General features: G+C 43.9%; 1 protein-coding gene and 1 long non-coding RNA gene across 2 annotated transcripts; one reads left to right on the top strand and one right to left on the bottom strand.

Annotated features, from left to right (window-relative positions):
• Positions 1-4,419: 4,419 nt before the first annotated feature.
• Positions 4,420-4,950, bottom strand: LOC139832913 (uncharacterized). Its single transcript, XM_071822910.1, has one exon. It carries the CDS (start codon positions 4,948-4,950, stop codon positions 4,420-4,422), a length of 531 nt encoding a protein of 176 aa, XP_071679011.1.
• Positions 4,951-11,179: 6,229 nt separating this feature from the next.
• Positions 11,180-16,727, top strand: LOC127299940 (uncharacterized). The gene is made up of 3 exons (XR_007850802.2): positions 11,180-12,176; positions 12,289-12,561; positions 12,955-16,727. It is a non-coding gene; the product is annotated as an uncharacterized lncRNA (long non-coding RNA).
• The last annotated feature ends 211 nt before the right edge of the window (positions 16,728-16,938 follow it).

Below are 16,938 nucleotides of genomic sequence, written 5' to 3'. Positions count from 1 at the left end.
TGCTTAATTACGATTATACCCGATGGACAACTTCTTCATTTCCTTCTTTGACGACTTCAATTATATAAAACCAAGTAAAGTAAGTGAACCAAAAGTAGTAGGCCTTTCTGGCGCCCGAACTCAAGTGCTTACTTTATTTTGAAAAAAATCTAAAATTGTTTCTATAAGTTTTAAAAGCTAAAATATAATCTGGACGTATTCAAAGATGTATCCTACAAATATGCAAAATCCCAGTTAAAAAGATTTTGTATTTTGAGTTGCACAAAAATAAAAAAATGTATGGTTCTAAATATAGTGAATACTGAACAGTGCCTATTTTCTTTCCTCCGAAACTTAACTGATTTTATTATTTTTATGTAGCCCAAACTTATTTGAAGATTTCAACTTATAAAACCAAGTAAAGTAAGTGATTTCTCAAAAAAAAAAAGTAAGTGAAGCAGTATGACACGGTGTTGTTTCAAAGGCTAAATGTAATTGATATCTTCGTGATATTAATATATTTCCATTAACAAAAAAAGTGAAGCAGCATTCTAGCTCCCTAACTCAAGTGCTTTATTTTGAATAAACTATAATTGTTTCTATAAGTTAAAAATATTAAAATATAATTTGGATGTGTTGAACTATGTATCCTACAAATATGCAAAATCTGAATTAAAAAGATTTCACATTTTTAATTGCATAAAAATGTATGGATCTAAATATAGTGAATAGTGCATATTTTCATTCCTCCGAAACTTAACTGATTTATTGTTCTTATGTAGCCCAAGTTTTAACAAATTTGGCATACTCTAAGGATTAATCATTGACTACATCTAAAAAAATCACATTTTAAAAAAATATGTAAATACGTTTTTTTTAAAGGGAGCACTAGATCTGTGGAGCCAAAGGAACTTTTCGAAGTGAGGAAACTCAGTAGGTGCCCTCCGTTCCCTTTTAATTAACTCTTATTTAGTACAATTTTGTACTAAATCGGAGTTAATAAAAGTGAAACTGAGGAAGTATTATGAAAATTGCATAAAAATAAAATTTAAGATGTCAAAAAATCTGAAATAAAATTTCGCGTGTATGTGTGAACATACTATTATCACACATAAGATTTCAGAAAAAAAAATATTATGTGACTTGTGTAAAAAGATAAAAAAATCACAATTTATCTTTTTACGCTGCATGAAAAATATTATTTTTAGATAAAACTTGCCTGCGAACCTACAATTTGTAGAAGTGTACATGTGAAAATATTCCAAATCTTTTTACATTTTTAAATGTATTTACAGATAATGGGTTCATATGCATCTGTGAATCGAATAAATTTGCATCTATAAAAAGTAATATATTTTCCGTGAATAGGAAACTACTTAAAAACTACAAAGGAGTAGAAAGGCAAAATCACTCTCTGGAACCTGCCCCACAACTTGAAAAAACTTCGAGCTACCAAGGCGATGCGAGGGGCGAAACCCTAACCCCCGTCATCGCCGCCTCCCCACCTTGCTCACCCCTCCCTCACCGTCCCCTAAGGCAGCTGCCGGCGAAGGCCTGCAACGCCTGATGGGGGCGGCGGGGATCTGCGTGCGGTGCCCCTGTGATGACGTATGGAGGCAGGCGGCCTCGGGGGGTTGGTCCTCACTGGTGAGGCCCGGCGGCTCTCTGCCCGCCGTGCCCCTCTCCAGCTCGGTCTCACCGGTGTTGGGTGGCGGTGGGAGGTGGTTGGGTCCCTTCTTGATCTGTTCACCCCCTGCTTGATCTCGGTCGTGGCAGCCTTGCTCGCTGGATCCTGAGGATGGGTAGGTGGGTTGGTGTTGGGGACATGGTATCGGTGGAAACCCTTGGTTAGCTCTGCTGGCCATGACGAGGACGACGCTGCCAGCGTTATTCCCCTTATCGAAGGCCTCGTTGAGGTACCTACCTCTCCTCACCACCACATCTCTGCTGGGGCGAAATCCCCTGGTTCCCCGTGCGGACGACGGCGGAGTTGCGATATCTCTCTCCTTCTGAAGGCGTCGTCTTGGGTACTGCAGCAGTGTTGGTCGAACAGTGATTCTTGGAGGTGGCCATGGCGACTCTGGTCGCTTCACTTTGGTGCGTCTTCGTCAGACAACTTTTGTCTGGTGCTACCATTGTGCCTTTGGTGGTGATGTTCTCGGTGTATCCCCTGGGTGTCTCTTGTTGCTTCCCTAGGCGACATTGCTCCCTACTTCATTGTGTTCTTGGGGGAACTACTCTGCCTCCCGATGGTACGACGTCCTCCGATCTAGGGCGAGGGACAAGGGGTCCTTTCCGGAGGCAAAGTCGATGAAGTTTTGAGCATGTTGCATGTTGGTGTAGACGACGACTCGTTCCCAGCTGCTTCTCTCTTGACCACGATGTCTTCTTGTCTCTCGTAGCGTCGGATAGTGCTAGGTGGCTCAAGCTTCATGATATTCTCGAAACTCCATTGGTAGTCCTCCATTTGTATTCACCATGGATCAAAATGTCACTTGATGGTAACAGGGAGTAGAGCTTCGCGCCGCTCTCTCCAGACTCAAACGGTCGGAATAAAAACATGGGTGCGCACGACCGAATACCACCCGATCCAGCGGACTCTATGCATAAGTGCACTGTTACATCCGCCGGTGGAGCCTTACGGAACACACCACTCCGGCCAGATGAAGACGGACCGGCCACATGGAGGTCTCCATCTTCGCACAAGAAGGACCCTAGGACCACCACCTTAAATCGCCGAAGCAGATGAGCAGAGGGCCCCACGCCGCCATCCGCTGGCCAACGACGACGAAGGAGGACTCGATGGATGGCAGTTGCCGCTACCAAACCATCCTCGCCCCGCAAGATCGCCGCCCCTCCTCGCGCCGCCAGGTGAAGCCGACGATGGATCTAGGCGGGCACTAGATCCAACAACCACCGCCACCATCCATTGCCGGCGAGGCCGTGGAGGGAGAAGCCGCCACCGCTCATCCAGGGTCTCCGCCCTAAACGCCGTGCGCGTGGAATCCAGCAGCCGCCGCCCCAGCCACCACCGCGGGTCGCCGCCACCACCAACTTCCCAAGCATGTTTGGCGTCGGGGCCTGCCGCCGCCGTGGCTGGAGCAAATGGCAGCGGCGGAGGGGGAGAGACCATGGTAGGGGGCGGGCGGCGCTAGGGTTGAGGCCCCTGGTGTCTCCCTAGGGAGCGACGCAAGAGGCGTCGATCAAAAAAAACCATGCGCGCTAAAAACTGTTTTTTCTAGCAAAGAACGAGATTTGAGCCAAAACTAAACAAAGAAGTCAATCTAAGGGAGTAAAACAATTTGATCTATTGGCTGAGGACACCTGCGTGGGAAATTTTGATCCGGTAGATTCTCAGCACTGCCAAAAACTAGACTGGGGAAGGCATTTCATAGACGGTTTTAGAAGCGCCTCTAAACATGACAGAGTATTGGCTCCGGTTCGCTAGCGACAGTACACAAATATTTTTTTTTGCGAGGCAGTACACAAAATCTTACTGCGGAGAGTGTTCCAGAACGAGCTATAAAGGTATAAAATTTGTGTTAGTGATACGTACACTTCCATATCTTAGGTGGCCAAATGAAATTAAACGAAAGAACGTGTCTGGTGGCCATATATAGCCAGCCGATCACACCAGAATCGGGCAATTCGATCGCTCTCGATGATGACATACCAGGTCAATCATGTCGCCGGCCGGCCGTAGAATCTTTCTTGTTCTTGTCTAAACCCTAATTAGCAGGACTTGTTCGGAGTGAAAGAATAAAACAGCATCGTCATTTCATTTCTTGACCTGCCCAAACGGCATCATCTTGCAGCGCGACAACACGAATCAGGTGCAACAAGCTGCAGCGCATAATGGACGATGAAGGGGTGTGTGCTTTGGGCTTCACGTGGAAATATCTGGCGAGGCGACCACCATAGACGTACGGCTGGGCTGATATTCCAAGACCCCGTCTGGTGCGCTCATCGATCGGCTACTCATGGTCCTTCTCTAAAACATGTGTAGCTGTAGCTTTGATGCTTCTTTATCTTTTCAAAACTTGCGCTGCTACTGTCTGCAGATTACAGCCATTTGGTGGCTTTACAGGGTTTTTCTTTTTTTGCCTTTTCCCCCCTTGATGATACAAATTAACGCTCGCTGAGCTTCGTATACAAACAAGGGATGTGCTTCCATATACCCTCTTCAACTTAAACGGGTAATCTGGTCTTTTCCCAATTAATTAGTTCGTTAATTATTCATTTTTATTAGTCCGACCCTTTAAGATTTAGATACAAACTTGTATATCTACATCACTACGTATCCTATACGACAATTATATCCCCACACAATGGACTTGCGCGACATGTGCAGCCGATGTTTGCCAAAGTATCGGTTTCCTCATTGCTGGCCCCGTCGATGTGTTTCAGGTTGCTGCCTTCGAACTTGCCTTCCATCATGCGTTACATCTCTCGGTAGGCGATCATATTGTCGCTGACCGCATCGCATAGATTCATCGACTGCTGCACGACGAGGTTTGAATCCCCATAGATCTCTAGGCGTGTAGTGCCCCATGCTTTCTCCATGCGCATGCCGTGCAAATGTGTTTCGTATTCCGCTTCATTGTTTGTTGGTAGCGGTAAATTCATTCGCAATCCGTACTTAATCTTGTCGCCTTGAGGTGATATGAGGACGACGCCAGCACCGGCGCCCATGTTTCGCTTCGAGCCGTCGAAGTACATGGTCCAAGAACCCGATGTATCAGGAGCGGCCAGTGTTTGTGACTGAATCCAGTCGACGAAGAAGTCCGGGAGAACCTGTGACTTGATGGATGTTCGGTTAAAATAGGAGATATCGTGTGGTGCCAACTCGATGGCCCACTGAGATACTCGACCCGTAGCATCTGGGTTGGTGTGTATGTTCTTTAGTGGAGCTTCAGCGATGACGATGATCGGGTGCTCCGCGAAGTAGTGCCGCAGCTTTCGTGCTGCCATCCATACGGCGTATGCCAGCTTCTGGTGATGCGGGTACCGCTGCTTAGCTGGGGTGAGTACTTTGTTGAGGTATTAGACGGGACGCTGAGCGTCGTGAATCTTTCCTGCTTCTTCGTGTTCGACGACTAGCACGGTACTGACCACCTGACTTGTTGCGGCGATGTAGAGTAGCATCGGCTCCCTATCATGAGGGGTGACGAGGACCGGGGAAGTCGATAGGACTTTTTTGAGATTGTCGAAAGCGTCTTGAGCTTTTGAGGTCCACTCAAACGTTTTTGACTTTTTCATCAGGTGATAGAAGGGTAGTGCCTTTTCCCCCTACTTGGTGATGAATCTACTGAGAGCTTCCACCCGACCCGCCAATTGTTGCACCTGTTGCAGGTTTTTTGGCGGCTCCGTGTCGAGGAAGGCTTTGATCTTGAGGGGGTTTGACGAGGGAGATCCTCGGCAATACCCACCATGAGGGGCTTAGGGTTGACGGAATCATCCATGTTAACATGAGACATCAGATACCAAACGAACAAGGAGCGAGATTTACCCAGGTTTAGGGCCCTCGATGACATAAAACCCTTACTTCCTGCTTGTCTAATCTTGATTTATCGAGTAAAATTGGTTACAATGGGGCAGCCGATAGAATGCTATGGTGAACTCGCCGAGGGGCAAGGTTCTAGGGTTTGTGTATGCTAAGTTGCGAGGGTTTCGTGTGTTCTAGTTCGGCAGGCCCTCTCCTGGCCTTTATATAGCAGGCCAGGTCTCGAGAGTCTTGTCCGAACTCAACTAGGTTACATTGAGACCTAATCTATTCTTTCCTTTACCAACATCTTCTTGCCTTGTTCGTCAAGAATCTGTCTCCTTGTAAGTCTTCTCTATAGTAATCGACCTATGAGCCCACCTTAGATTAGAACAATCTTCATGGGCCCCTTGTTGGGCTAAAGGAGGTAGACTAATGTTGGTTGCCCGAAGGGTAATGCCCACATCAGTAGCCCCCGAGTGACTAGCCGAAGCGAAGTTTCGGGCAGGGACTGGAGTTGTCTTTATCCAAACATCTTGATAAGTTGAAGAAAATTAAGTCTTCATCATCGTTGTAATAGTTGAAGCTGCTTGGTATCAGGTGCGCGTCCAGCGCTCCCGATGGGAGCAGCCCTCGAGTCCAGGGACGGATGTTTGCAACCGTGCGTAGACTCAAGTTGTATTAGTCTTAGATGTTCGTGTCGATGTTTTTTGAACTTCCTTCATCATCCGATACTTTTAGTTTATCATGTCCTCTAAGACTTTGGATGAAGCCGAATAATTGATCGTACGTAAGGGATAAAAGTAACGAGCCCAGATTTTACTCGACAAATCGATATTGGTTAACTACTGATGGTAAAACAACGTTATGCACCCTAGACAGTATCAAGTCCCCTTGCTTGAACCCGGATTTGCGGGAACCTTTGGGTCCGTTCTTCTTTGGATTTCTTTGATTTTTGATGCCTTTGTCGGTTTTATCGGGTGCGTGTCCAGCACTCCCGATGGGAGTATCCCCGGAATCTAGGGATGGATGTTTACAACCATGCGTAGACTCAAGTCGAGTAACCGAAAGTTGTAAATTCCTTCAGATGTTACTTCCATTCGAGTGCTCTGTCATAGGGAGCCGATAACTTTGATGACGTTAGCAATGACGTTGCATCTCTGGCAGCTTGATTGACAGGACGCGACCCAATGGGCCCACCCTATATCTGCGCGATCAGTTAAGAAATGACCAGTCCTTGCGCGTTGACCGAGGCGGTTCCTTGATTCTCGTGCGTAGTGGGGATAGTGGGCCGCCAGTTTCTCTCCGCTTGTGACATATGTGGACTTAGACTCTCGTACATTCCCCTTGATGCTGATTTGGGGGCCACGTTCTGTAATGACTTTTCCTTTATAAAAGGGGAGATGTACAGTTTAATCTGTTTTACCCTTGCTTCATCGCTCATCTTCCTCCTTGCTTTCAACTCGCCATTGCTACCTCTCTCAAATCCTTGAAGCTTACGAGAAGGGGCTTCTCCTGCACCATGGGCAAGAAGAGGATGCCTGCATCTTCTGGTGCCACCGCGAGTGCCTCTAGTTCAAGGGCGCCCACCGCCGCGCGCAAATCTGGTGCTGGCGCCAAGGATCCCCAATGCGATTGGGTGGCCTCCTCCATCACCAAGCGCGATGAGAAGAAACTGAGGAGTTTGGTGTTGATCTCAGCCAACGAGAAGGACATCATCTTCCCAGGTTCCGACTCTCGCCCCAAGCCTCCCACTGGCTTCACAGTTATGTTTCTGGTGTTTCTGCACCGTGGGCTGTCCCTCCCAGCCCACGAATTTCTCCGATGCCTCCTTTTTTCCTATGGCATTTAGCTCTGGCAGCTGACTCCAAATTATATCCTGCATTTGGCAATTTTCATTACTGTTTGTAAGGCCTTCCTCGGCATTTACCCCCACTGGGGTTTGCGGAGGAAGATTTTCTTCGTCAAGCGTCACAGCGCAGGTGGCGGCCATCACGTTATTGGGGGAGTTAGCTTCGTCATTCAAACAGAAATCAACTACTTCAACTTCCCGATGATGGAATTTGTTTAGGGTTGGCGGTCGAAGTGGTTCTACCTCAGGGATGATCTAGCTTCGGGTCACCAATCCAATATGCCAGTATTTGAAGATGTCCTTGAGGCTGTGCCGAAGAAATCGTGGCAGCATACTTTGAGTGCCAAAGAAAAGGTGATAGCCGACAAATTGTATGAGAAGGTTCTGGATCTGAAGAATGCAGGGGGCCAGACAATGTGCGGAACTGAAGTCCCCGCTTTATTTCGCGTCCAGCCAATGATGTCGAGGAGACATCAAATGTGGTTGTACACTGGCCCCAAGGACGTAACACGGATCAACTCGATAGATCTCACAGAAAAGAGCTTCTGGACGAAGTTAGGCATTTGACGTACTTCAGCCAAGAAGACTCTATATCCCTAAGATCAATCCAGTCCCCGTTTGAGTTTCGTCATCTTCCTACCGAGGTGACTTACATTACTTGACTGTTTCATACGCGATTTATTATTCGTACTCGATACTGATGATTTTTCCTTATCTTGCCAGGCCTCTACTATCATGAGGTGCTTTCTTCCTTCACCCGAGAGTGGAGCAACTCTCGAAGATGATGACCTCTCCGAGGATGTCGAAGAGGATGCCGATGTAGTCAAGGATAGTGACTCCTCCAAAGGAGAAAAGGAAGAACAAGATGATGGCGCGCCTTTTATTGCTAGGCGCGAAAGGCAGTTGTCGATGAATTAGTTGATACAACGGAGTCAAGCCCTAGCGGGAAAAATGACGATGATGCTAATCGTATGCTTCCTGACGCGGCAGCTCCCGAAGCTTCGACAGCTCCAACATCCAAAAGATCACTGGGTTTCTTTGCCAACGAAGATGATTTGATGTCTGACTCGTAAGTATTTTTTCTTCATGTCTTGTTGGAATTTCGAGTAGTCTGCAACTGATGTGATCAATGCCTTTTTATCAGTTCTAATGGAGACAAGGATCCTCCTCCTTCGAAGAAGGCGAGGATCAGTTCCGAAAGGACGGCGTCGACAAAGGAAGTAGTGCCGGTGTCTTCTGAAGAAGCGATGATTATTCCTCCTCCACCAAGAAGGGCGGTGAGGAAAGTCAAAGAAAATGCCCCTCCGATTACTCCTTCAGCAGATGCTCCTGTTCCATTGTCTTCGGATGGGCATGTAAGTGCCTTCTTCTTTTTTCTTTCTAACAATCCAAACCCGAGTAGCCCCCGAGCCTATAGTTGGCTGGTTGCAACCAAGTGTTGGCTTTGATGATCTTGTAATTTGTTTTGATGAATTCTTTGTTTCATTATTGTAGACTATTCAGGCTGCAGTAGATATAGTGGTGGACTTTGCTGCCCAATTCATCCACCTTGAAGCTGAAAATGCCCGTCTCCGAGAGGTTGCCAAGTCTTTGACTGATCAACTTGAAAGAGCAAACAGGCTGGCAACTGAATCTCAAGAAGAAGCCGCGGATTCGAAGAAAGAGCTGGATCTGCTGAAGGCAAAGATAAGGGAGGAGGAGCAGCAAAAGATTGAAGCTCAAGCCCAAGCAGACAAGAAGGAGGGCGATCTTCGCAAATCTATCGAAAGCCTTCTAAGTAAGATGCTTCAACTCCTTTATATCTCTTTCTTTGCCAAATTCTCTTCATCTTATAATGATTATTCTTTGCAATGCTTTAGGTGCTGCCGACATGCCTGTCAACCGCACAAACAGGCTTTGGGTGGATTCCATATCGGACGCTATCTCTTTTCTCGTGGACTCCAGCGACCAAATTCAAGAACTTCTGAAGAAGGCCAAGGGAGCTCTGTCGAAGTTATTCTTGTTGATATTCCCGAAGCTGGATCAGGAGAGAACTATGGAAGAGCTGGTGAATGCTTTCTGTATCGACACCGACGACACCATTGAGGTATTGAAGTGTCATTCACGTTTCTATGGAACACTTTTTGCGTTCCAACTTTTTAATGGGATATGGCTTTGAAGCCGACATGGAGCGCTTGACAAAGGCACTGTCGAAGAACGTGGACGGCTCAACTATCAACCTTGGTCTTTACAGTGATCCGGCGCAAAAGATGTGCATGCCAGCTCCTCAAGTTGGTAGAAGATCAAAAGAAACAATCTGCTTCCGAAGTTGTCCCAAGCTCATCCGTGCAAACTCGGGCGCCTTAATTTTATGATAGCTTTAATTGTAATCTGAATACCATTTTAACCATTTTCCTGTAATGAAACATGTTGGCTCTATTGACAGCACCTACTTTTGCGAACATATTCTTGAATGCAATGCTTTTGACGCTCCGGACGGGAGTTGAAATTGATGAATCCTATTGTCGGTTTTCTGAATATGTATGTCCAATAATTTGCTGCAGGTGAGTTCGACTATTTTCATGCCAAAAGTTCTCTGAGTTCCACCGCCAGTAATGAATCTAAAACTGTACGTCAATTACGCAGCAGAATATCCCAGATGGAGAAATACCTGGTTGGTATTCACGCTATGGTAGCAGTGGTGAAAAAGAAAGGTGAGCTAGCTGTAGAAGTCGAGCAATATGCTTTAGACGAGCTGCAGAAAGCCACCGAAAGCCTAAATTATAAGCAATCGATGTTTTCTTGTCCTTTAGATTCTTCTGATGTTCTAGCCTTCTTATGACTTGATTGTCCTTTGTATTCCATAGTCATTGCTCTGAACGCACTGGAAGAAAATAAGCGTGTTCACGATAAGATTGAGGCCATGGCTGAATTGTCGCAACCGCAGAGCACAATGTGGACCAATAGATCGAAAGCTGCAATTGTGGCCAACTTTAAGTATCGGGTGGAGCAGGTGCATGGTTTCTTTGACAAATGTCAAGCAAACCTAGCCATTGTATGGAAAATCATGTTTCCTCTCGATCCGGCCCCTTCAACTTTGTTGGCTTTGATGACTAGGTTCAAGAATCCTATCAGGGTTCAGGATTTGATACGCAAAGAGCTTCTTGCCAGAGCCGAGCTTGCATTTTCCTTTGCGCTGGCTCGTTTCCCATCGCTTGACTTAGAATTAATTGCTAAAGCCAATGTGGAACTTCAACAATATTATCATGTCGCAAGGCACCCGGCTTCAATTATAGTTACCAAAATGGAGGCAGGTACTGAAAGAAGCTTGCGGACCCGAACTGATCAAGGGGTCACGATTTGAAGGAGACATCGAATATTCACGCACGTGGTGCGATGTTTGCATTGTAATTTCTACAAATGTCTTTGTCCTTTATAAGTCATACTTGCAATCGAAGATAATCTTCTACCGTAATGACGATGTTCTTTTATAACACCGCCGCCGATGATTTTCTTTTATAACATCAAATTATATTGATGATGTTCTTTTATAACATCAGGTGCATTCCATGACTTTGTGAATATTCAAAGGGACCATAAGTCCACTTGATTCGAAGATGAAAATTTTATTTGAACGATGTCGAAGGCAACTGAATGATCAAGTTAGTTTGCGCATTCGACGGCCCCGTAGTAATTATAAATATGTTTTGTTGAGCCGTATGTATATGTTTTGATTTTATATTGGCAGCAACTCCCGAGTCAATGAGGGAACCATGTGCCCAGGTATCGTAAACACGATGTACCGGCGTGGACCTTTTGATTTGTATAATTTCCATCAATTGCAGCACTCGCATGTTCCGTGAGGCTTTGCGGAAACATTCATAACTACTATACTATTTGGGAACAAACATCTTTTTTGTAAGAATTTTGGGGCCATTTTAAGGGGTCATGGCTGGGTGACACGTGTTTTACTATGCTCTGTTATTGTTTCGTGTGTAGCTCTGGTGGTATCTTGCAGTTTCTATCTGTTTTTACTTGGCATGAATCTTCCTATGGTGTTTTAGGTCTGGGTGTGCGTACCAATTCGTTTACCTGGCCTGCTGTCGCGTCGTGGGTCCCAACCATGTCCTCGCTTATTCGTTTACGCGTGCACACAGCTTTGACTAACTAATTTGTTCTCCGAGCGCCGCGTGCCCTTTCTCGACCATTCCGCTTCCACATTTCGTCTCTCTAAATCAGTCGGCAGCGCATGGTCTCCATAGATGGGCAGCGCCCCGGTCCATACCCCTGCGGAGGCCCCCGTCCTCATCTTCCTTCCTAGAAACCGATCTGCTCGCGGTGAAGTTGGCGGGCGCCATCTTCAGGCAGGCGCATCTGCGGCGGGAGGGGGTCATCTTCGGCTTTCTCTGCTCGCCCACATGCTCCCCTACCTCAGCTCCCGTGCCACCTCCGGTGGCATCGAGTACCAGCTCTTCCCCGAGTTCGTGCTGCGTGGATTGCTCGCTGATGAGGCCTCGATTTGCTTGCTCTGGCGGCGATTTATTGGTTGCCTCTGTCGGGAACGATGTCAAGTTATGTCAAGTTGCTGTTGCTAGGAGGAGCGGTGGCATTGGTGGTGCGTGCGGCGTGGAGCGTGCGATGGTGTTGCAAGCCTGATCTGGGCCCACGGGGCGCGGCCGTTCTCGAGGCGTTTGGTTCCGATTGAAGCGATGGTGGGGCGTGTGCGGAGGGGACAAAGGAATTTGTACTTCGTCATCGTCCGGGAGCTCCACATCTTCTTCATGATGCAATTGCTGCAATGATTTTGAGGACGCCACAAGACCGCCTGAGAGACCTGCTTCGTCCTCAGCGACGGCGAGCCTTATAGTGATGACCATCACGCAGGTGAGATTCTCAAACTCCATCACTTGGTTGCCCTTGCTCGCTTTGATTCCTGGGCCAAGCTAGGTATACTCCCCTTCAACTGGACTAATTCTTAGTTTTTTCTGGTTTGTAGAACTGTAATGTCTTCTATCGTGGAGCATTGATATGACCATCTCGACCTCGCAGCCACTGTCGCGCTCCAGATCTGTGTTCCCCTTTGCTGCCGCATTTGCTGTTCATCTCAGAGGCTAAGGAATTTGCTCCAAGGATTGCAGATTTTGGGGGAGGCGCAGAGCAGCCACCTGCCGAGAAGCTTAGACAGGCTGCAGCTCTGGATCACCACTTGAGAACGTGAGCTGAAATTCGTACGCAAATAGCAAATCTTCTACTAAAACTTCCGTACCAGGTTGTTTTTACTGCTCAAATTACAATTCTTAGGTACTGTAATGTGTTTTTTTCTCTGTAGCCAGCCTTATATAGTTTAAGGTCATCTCGCAGGAGAATTTTCGCTCTAGCCCAGAGTTGAGAGTATATCTATTTAATGGATATACATCTTGTTGAGCTTCCATCATTTTTTCGTCATGCTTTCTAAGTGCAAAATGTCTTCTCAGATCTCCATGGCCAACTATTCCTTCTCTTCTCTTTTTTAGTTCGTCTGTGTATTTGCTGTTTATGTACTTTTACTTAAATCAAAGTACTATCAGTTCCTTTCCTATAACAAGCGGACACTAATGAATCCTGCACCTAAGTGTTCTTTGTTTGTTTTGAGCGATTGGTTAACCATTTTGTTTTGTTTCAGGTAGACTATAAAGTTTGGAGGACCTAAAATATATGCCGGCTAAATATTACACACCTGCTCATAAAGATTTGTTGTATCCGCCTTCCATTTTTATGGTATATTGTTTAGATGGACATTTTTGATTTGTCGTGCTTACATTTTAACAGGTATGTTGCTTACATGTATGCTCTGCACTCCAATTAAATAACTCCCGGTGACTAAACATGGTCTAATGTTCAGCGTATACCATAGTGTGTACATTTTATGCGCATTTTGACCGTATCTCAGGATGGTTTCATAGGCTGTCCATATACAGGGCTCCCTATATATGTATACACTGCTTAGTAGTCCTTCTCTCAGGACTAATTTCTGTTTTCCAGCCACAACTAGCATGTTGTGCTAAGTAAGTTAGCCCTTTTGCTAAAGACATTTGTACCTTATTATCTAAATTAAGCTTATCAGCAAAAAATCTGTATACTACTTTTGCTTGGACGAGGAATTGGTTAAACAGATATAGGTACATGCTTTGCTCCTCTTCAAACGGCTATTTGACTGTGCACTGCATACTGTAAGAAATCATCAAAACGATAGAAGCAGATGCTAAGAAAGGTGTTATAATATGTAAGAATGCAACCTGAAAGCCCTACAAGAACTGGTAATAAAACCTATACTAAAGGGGATTAGTTTGACGTAAATTACCAATGTATATTCTTCTGGTATATAGTAAGCAGCAGGAGCAAGATAAGCTTGACTGTGGAGCCCCTAGGGAAATGCTAATTCACAAATTCATTGAAGTTGGATGTGAAATAACTGATAGTATCAATGTTCGGTAGTAACCTCTAAGTATGCATATGAGATAAGTGTGTGTGCATCCCTATTAGTCCTGATTTAGAAAACATGATTTCTGATGTCATATTTTCTTGAATAGTATTGTCATTGAGACACTGATCTCAGATGTATGCGTACTCTGATTGGAAATTTGTTTGAACAAACAGTGTATATTTATTAAAATTGCTACTGTTCTTATCAGCATGGATAATATTACAAGATCATAGAGGCAGTGTGAACTAATCCCCGGATTCGAAAATGAATGATTCAATTTCTTTATTTTGCATGGACTGAATTCTATTGTTGGGCACAAATAGAAAAAAATTAACATGTTCTAAATTAAAATAAGAATGTTCATTGATGACAAAAGGTCAGATACTTTTGAATTGTTGTAGGCTCTGGAGTACTGATGTTGTACAAACGGTATGACAAAGCTAACTAACCTGGAAAAAATGCACACATGCAGCTAAATATACGTGTATTTTTCCTTAATTATAGAAACAACTGAAAGATTCTACATTTGCCCCGAGTGTCCATGTGAAATTACAGTATAGTTTTACAGGTAACATTCTAAATTCTATGTAATTGAACTATTTCACCATTTAGTTCTCAAATGTTTGACAGATTGTTCCCAGTGTTCAAAAAGATTCTCTTATGATCTTCATGTTTCAAATTCTGTACAGAAGCGCTTTTTATATCTGGTGTACTTATTCTCTTAAAAAGATGATAGGAATGTTTTCTCACTACATATTCTGTCCAAGATGACAGTTCAACGCTGCTTATATAAATGTAAAATTGTAGTTTGATTGTAGCTTTTTTTAGTTTATTTATGTTTGTCTCTACTTGATCTGGAGGAAGATAGTTACACTACTGTATATTCAAAGAAATGCATTCATTTGTTTTTATAGTTTATTAATTGGCACTATGTTAGAATCCACTGGAAAAAAGTTGTGCTTAACGATTTGTGATGGGCTTTATATAATCGACAAGATATATAACTTTTTCCTTGCCATTTTGAGTAGTAGACTGATAAAGATGTAGGCCAGATGGAAAGGCTGATTCCTATGTGATTTAGTTAGTTTGCTTGATTGGCATTTATGTGATTTTACACTTTTCAACTTATGCTATGCAGGTCTGTAGTTGATGTTCTGGCTAGAATATAATATAAATTATATTGAACTTTTCTCATTATGAATTACTCTCTAAGATAGCAAGCTTATACCTCCATACTTTTGTAGGTGGAAATTTTCTACGTAGAAACACTTTAGTACTGGCAGGTACAAGTAGTGTTACCTTTCTCTACCACCTTTCACCCTGCCTCCATTATTTATGAATAAAAGAATATTGGTTCATCAAACAGTAAGTGGCAAAATTTTCCCCTCATTTTCTGGTCAAGTGAAGTTCTAAGGTCACTAAGTTGCGATTTCTTGAGTTGTATTCAAAACCTGAATCCATCTAAATTTTTTGGGAGTATGGTCAATTGATTTTCATGAGTATAAATGTAGTCAAGCATGTTATAATCGCCGTTTCTTTATTTTCCGATTATGATATCGCTGTTTCCTGTGATGGATTCAGGGTGTACAACATGCAGTCTAATGACCCAACTAGACATGTATCAAATCATTTTTGGGGCCAGTTAGATCTTCTACTGTATGTGAGTTGGGATGCCAATTTCTGTGCAAGCTTGTTTTCCTGTTTCCTTGGTATCAGGTAGCTTAGATCTCTCAAGGGTAATTCGTATTCATTGGCACATTTTAAGAAACCAACGGAAATCTCCATATTTTCTATTTCTTGGTTATTCATGTTTTGCTGTAGCCAGACTTGGATTGTAGAGTTAAAATTTCTATATAGTATTGGGAAGCTATTACTGGCAAAGAAGAATTAGTTCCTTGAGGTGACTACCGTTACGCTAAATACATTTTATCTTTCTTCCAGGTTCATCCCTGTGAGCCAAAAAATTAGGAGATCAATACAGCAGGGTAACAAACTCTTCATCGAAAAAGTAACAAACTGAAACTACACCTGCTACCAACACACCAACAGGTTCCTTCACTCCACAGGAGCACCTCTTCTTTTTATCTGCTTTTCTTTGGCATGGAAACCTTTCCTAATATTTGATAGGGACATCTTTTTAAATACTATTTTGCTAGACCTCAACCTTTGAGTTTATAGTACTTAGCCAAAGCAGAGCGACGGTGATTTTCTCTTATAAATTTATCTTTGTGAGTTTTTTGCTGGTTATACTTTTGAGTTTATGAATTAATGTTTCTGTATGGTATTGCAAGATTTGTGGTGTTTGGTTTTCCTAGTGGGCTTTTCATTTCGCCAAATCGTTGGCTCAAATGATCAGCTACTATTCTTAGATTATATCAACCAATGCAGACTATCCATTATTTATCTCTATTCTTACTAATTACAGTACAAGAAACTAGAGTTCATAATATACATGTACTTCATGGTGAGCCAATTGGTAAAATAATAGTAGTACAGAATTATCTGTATTTACTTTACCCTGCTATCCCCCAACATAGTTTGTTGTTTCTGGCAAAATACATAGGTTCATAACTCCGCATGTTAAAACATGTATGGACATTGGACAAGCTTAGATTAGGTAATTTTTCATTTTCGCTGGTGTGTCAATTTGAGTATTTTATCTTACTCTCTCAGTTAGTTACTTCAGTATATCAGTTTTTTGTTTTCAGATGTCTTTTAATAGATCTTTAAAGGATGCAGTTACCTTGCGATGGTCAGTTTCCTACCTGGGAGAAAGGATGTTTTGAGGTTTATGAACTCTTATTGTCCCAGCTGGAGGTCAAACTATCTGTATCCGTAGATGACCTGGCAGTTTGGCCAGTTTGTACTTGGCGTTCTTTTATTATGGTTTAGCATGACCTGAGAGGAACTCGGCTATTACTTTGAATGCTACACGTTTCTTAATGAATAGGTGCATCATTTTTTTATAATAATTACTCACAAACTGGATAGATAATTTTCAAGTTTGTATAATTGCATGAAGGAGTTGCAGGGCTGCAGCCCTCTTTCTGTGTTAAATGGTTTCTCCATGTCATTAGTTTCCTAATACACACCTCACATGTACAACTTATCACAGTATATCCTCCTTTCAACTCCGCACATACCAAGCAGGCGCGGCGTGCCGCCGTGCCATTACATGCTAGT

Source organism: Lolium perenne, chromosome 1 (assembly GCF_019359855.2).
Source record: "Lolium perenne isolate Kyuss_39 chromosome 1, Kyuss_2.0, whole genome shotgun sequence".
NCBI classification, from domain to species: domain Eukaryota; kingdom Viridiplantae; phylum Streptophyta; class Magnoliopsida; order Poales; family Poaceae; genus Lolium; species Lolium perenne.
This window is presented reverse-complemented; position numbering and strand designations above follow the sequence as displayed.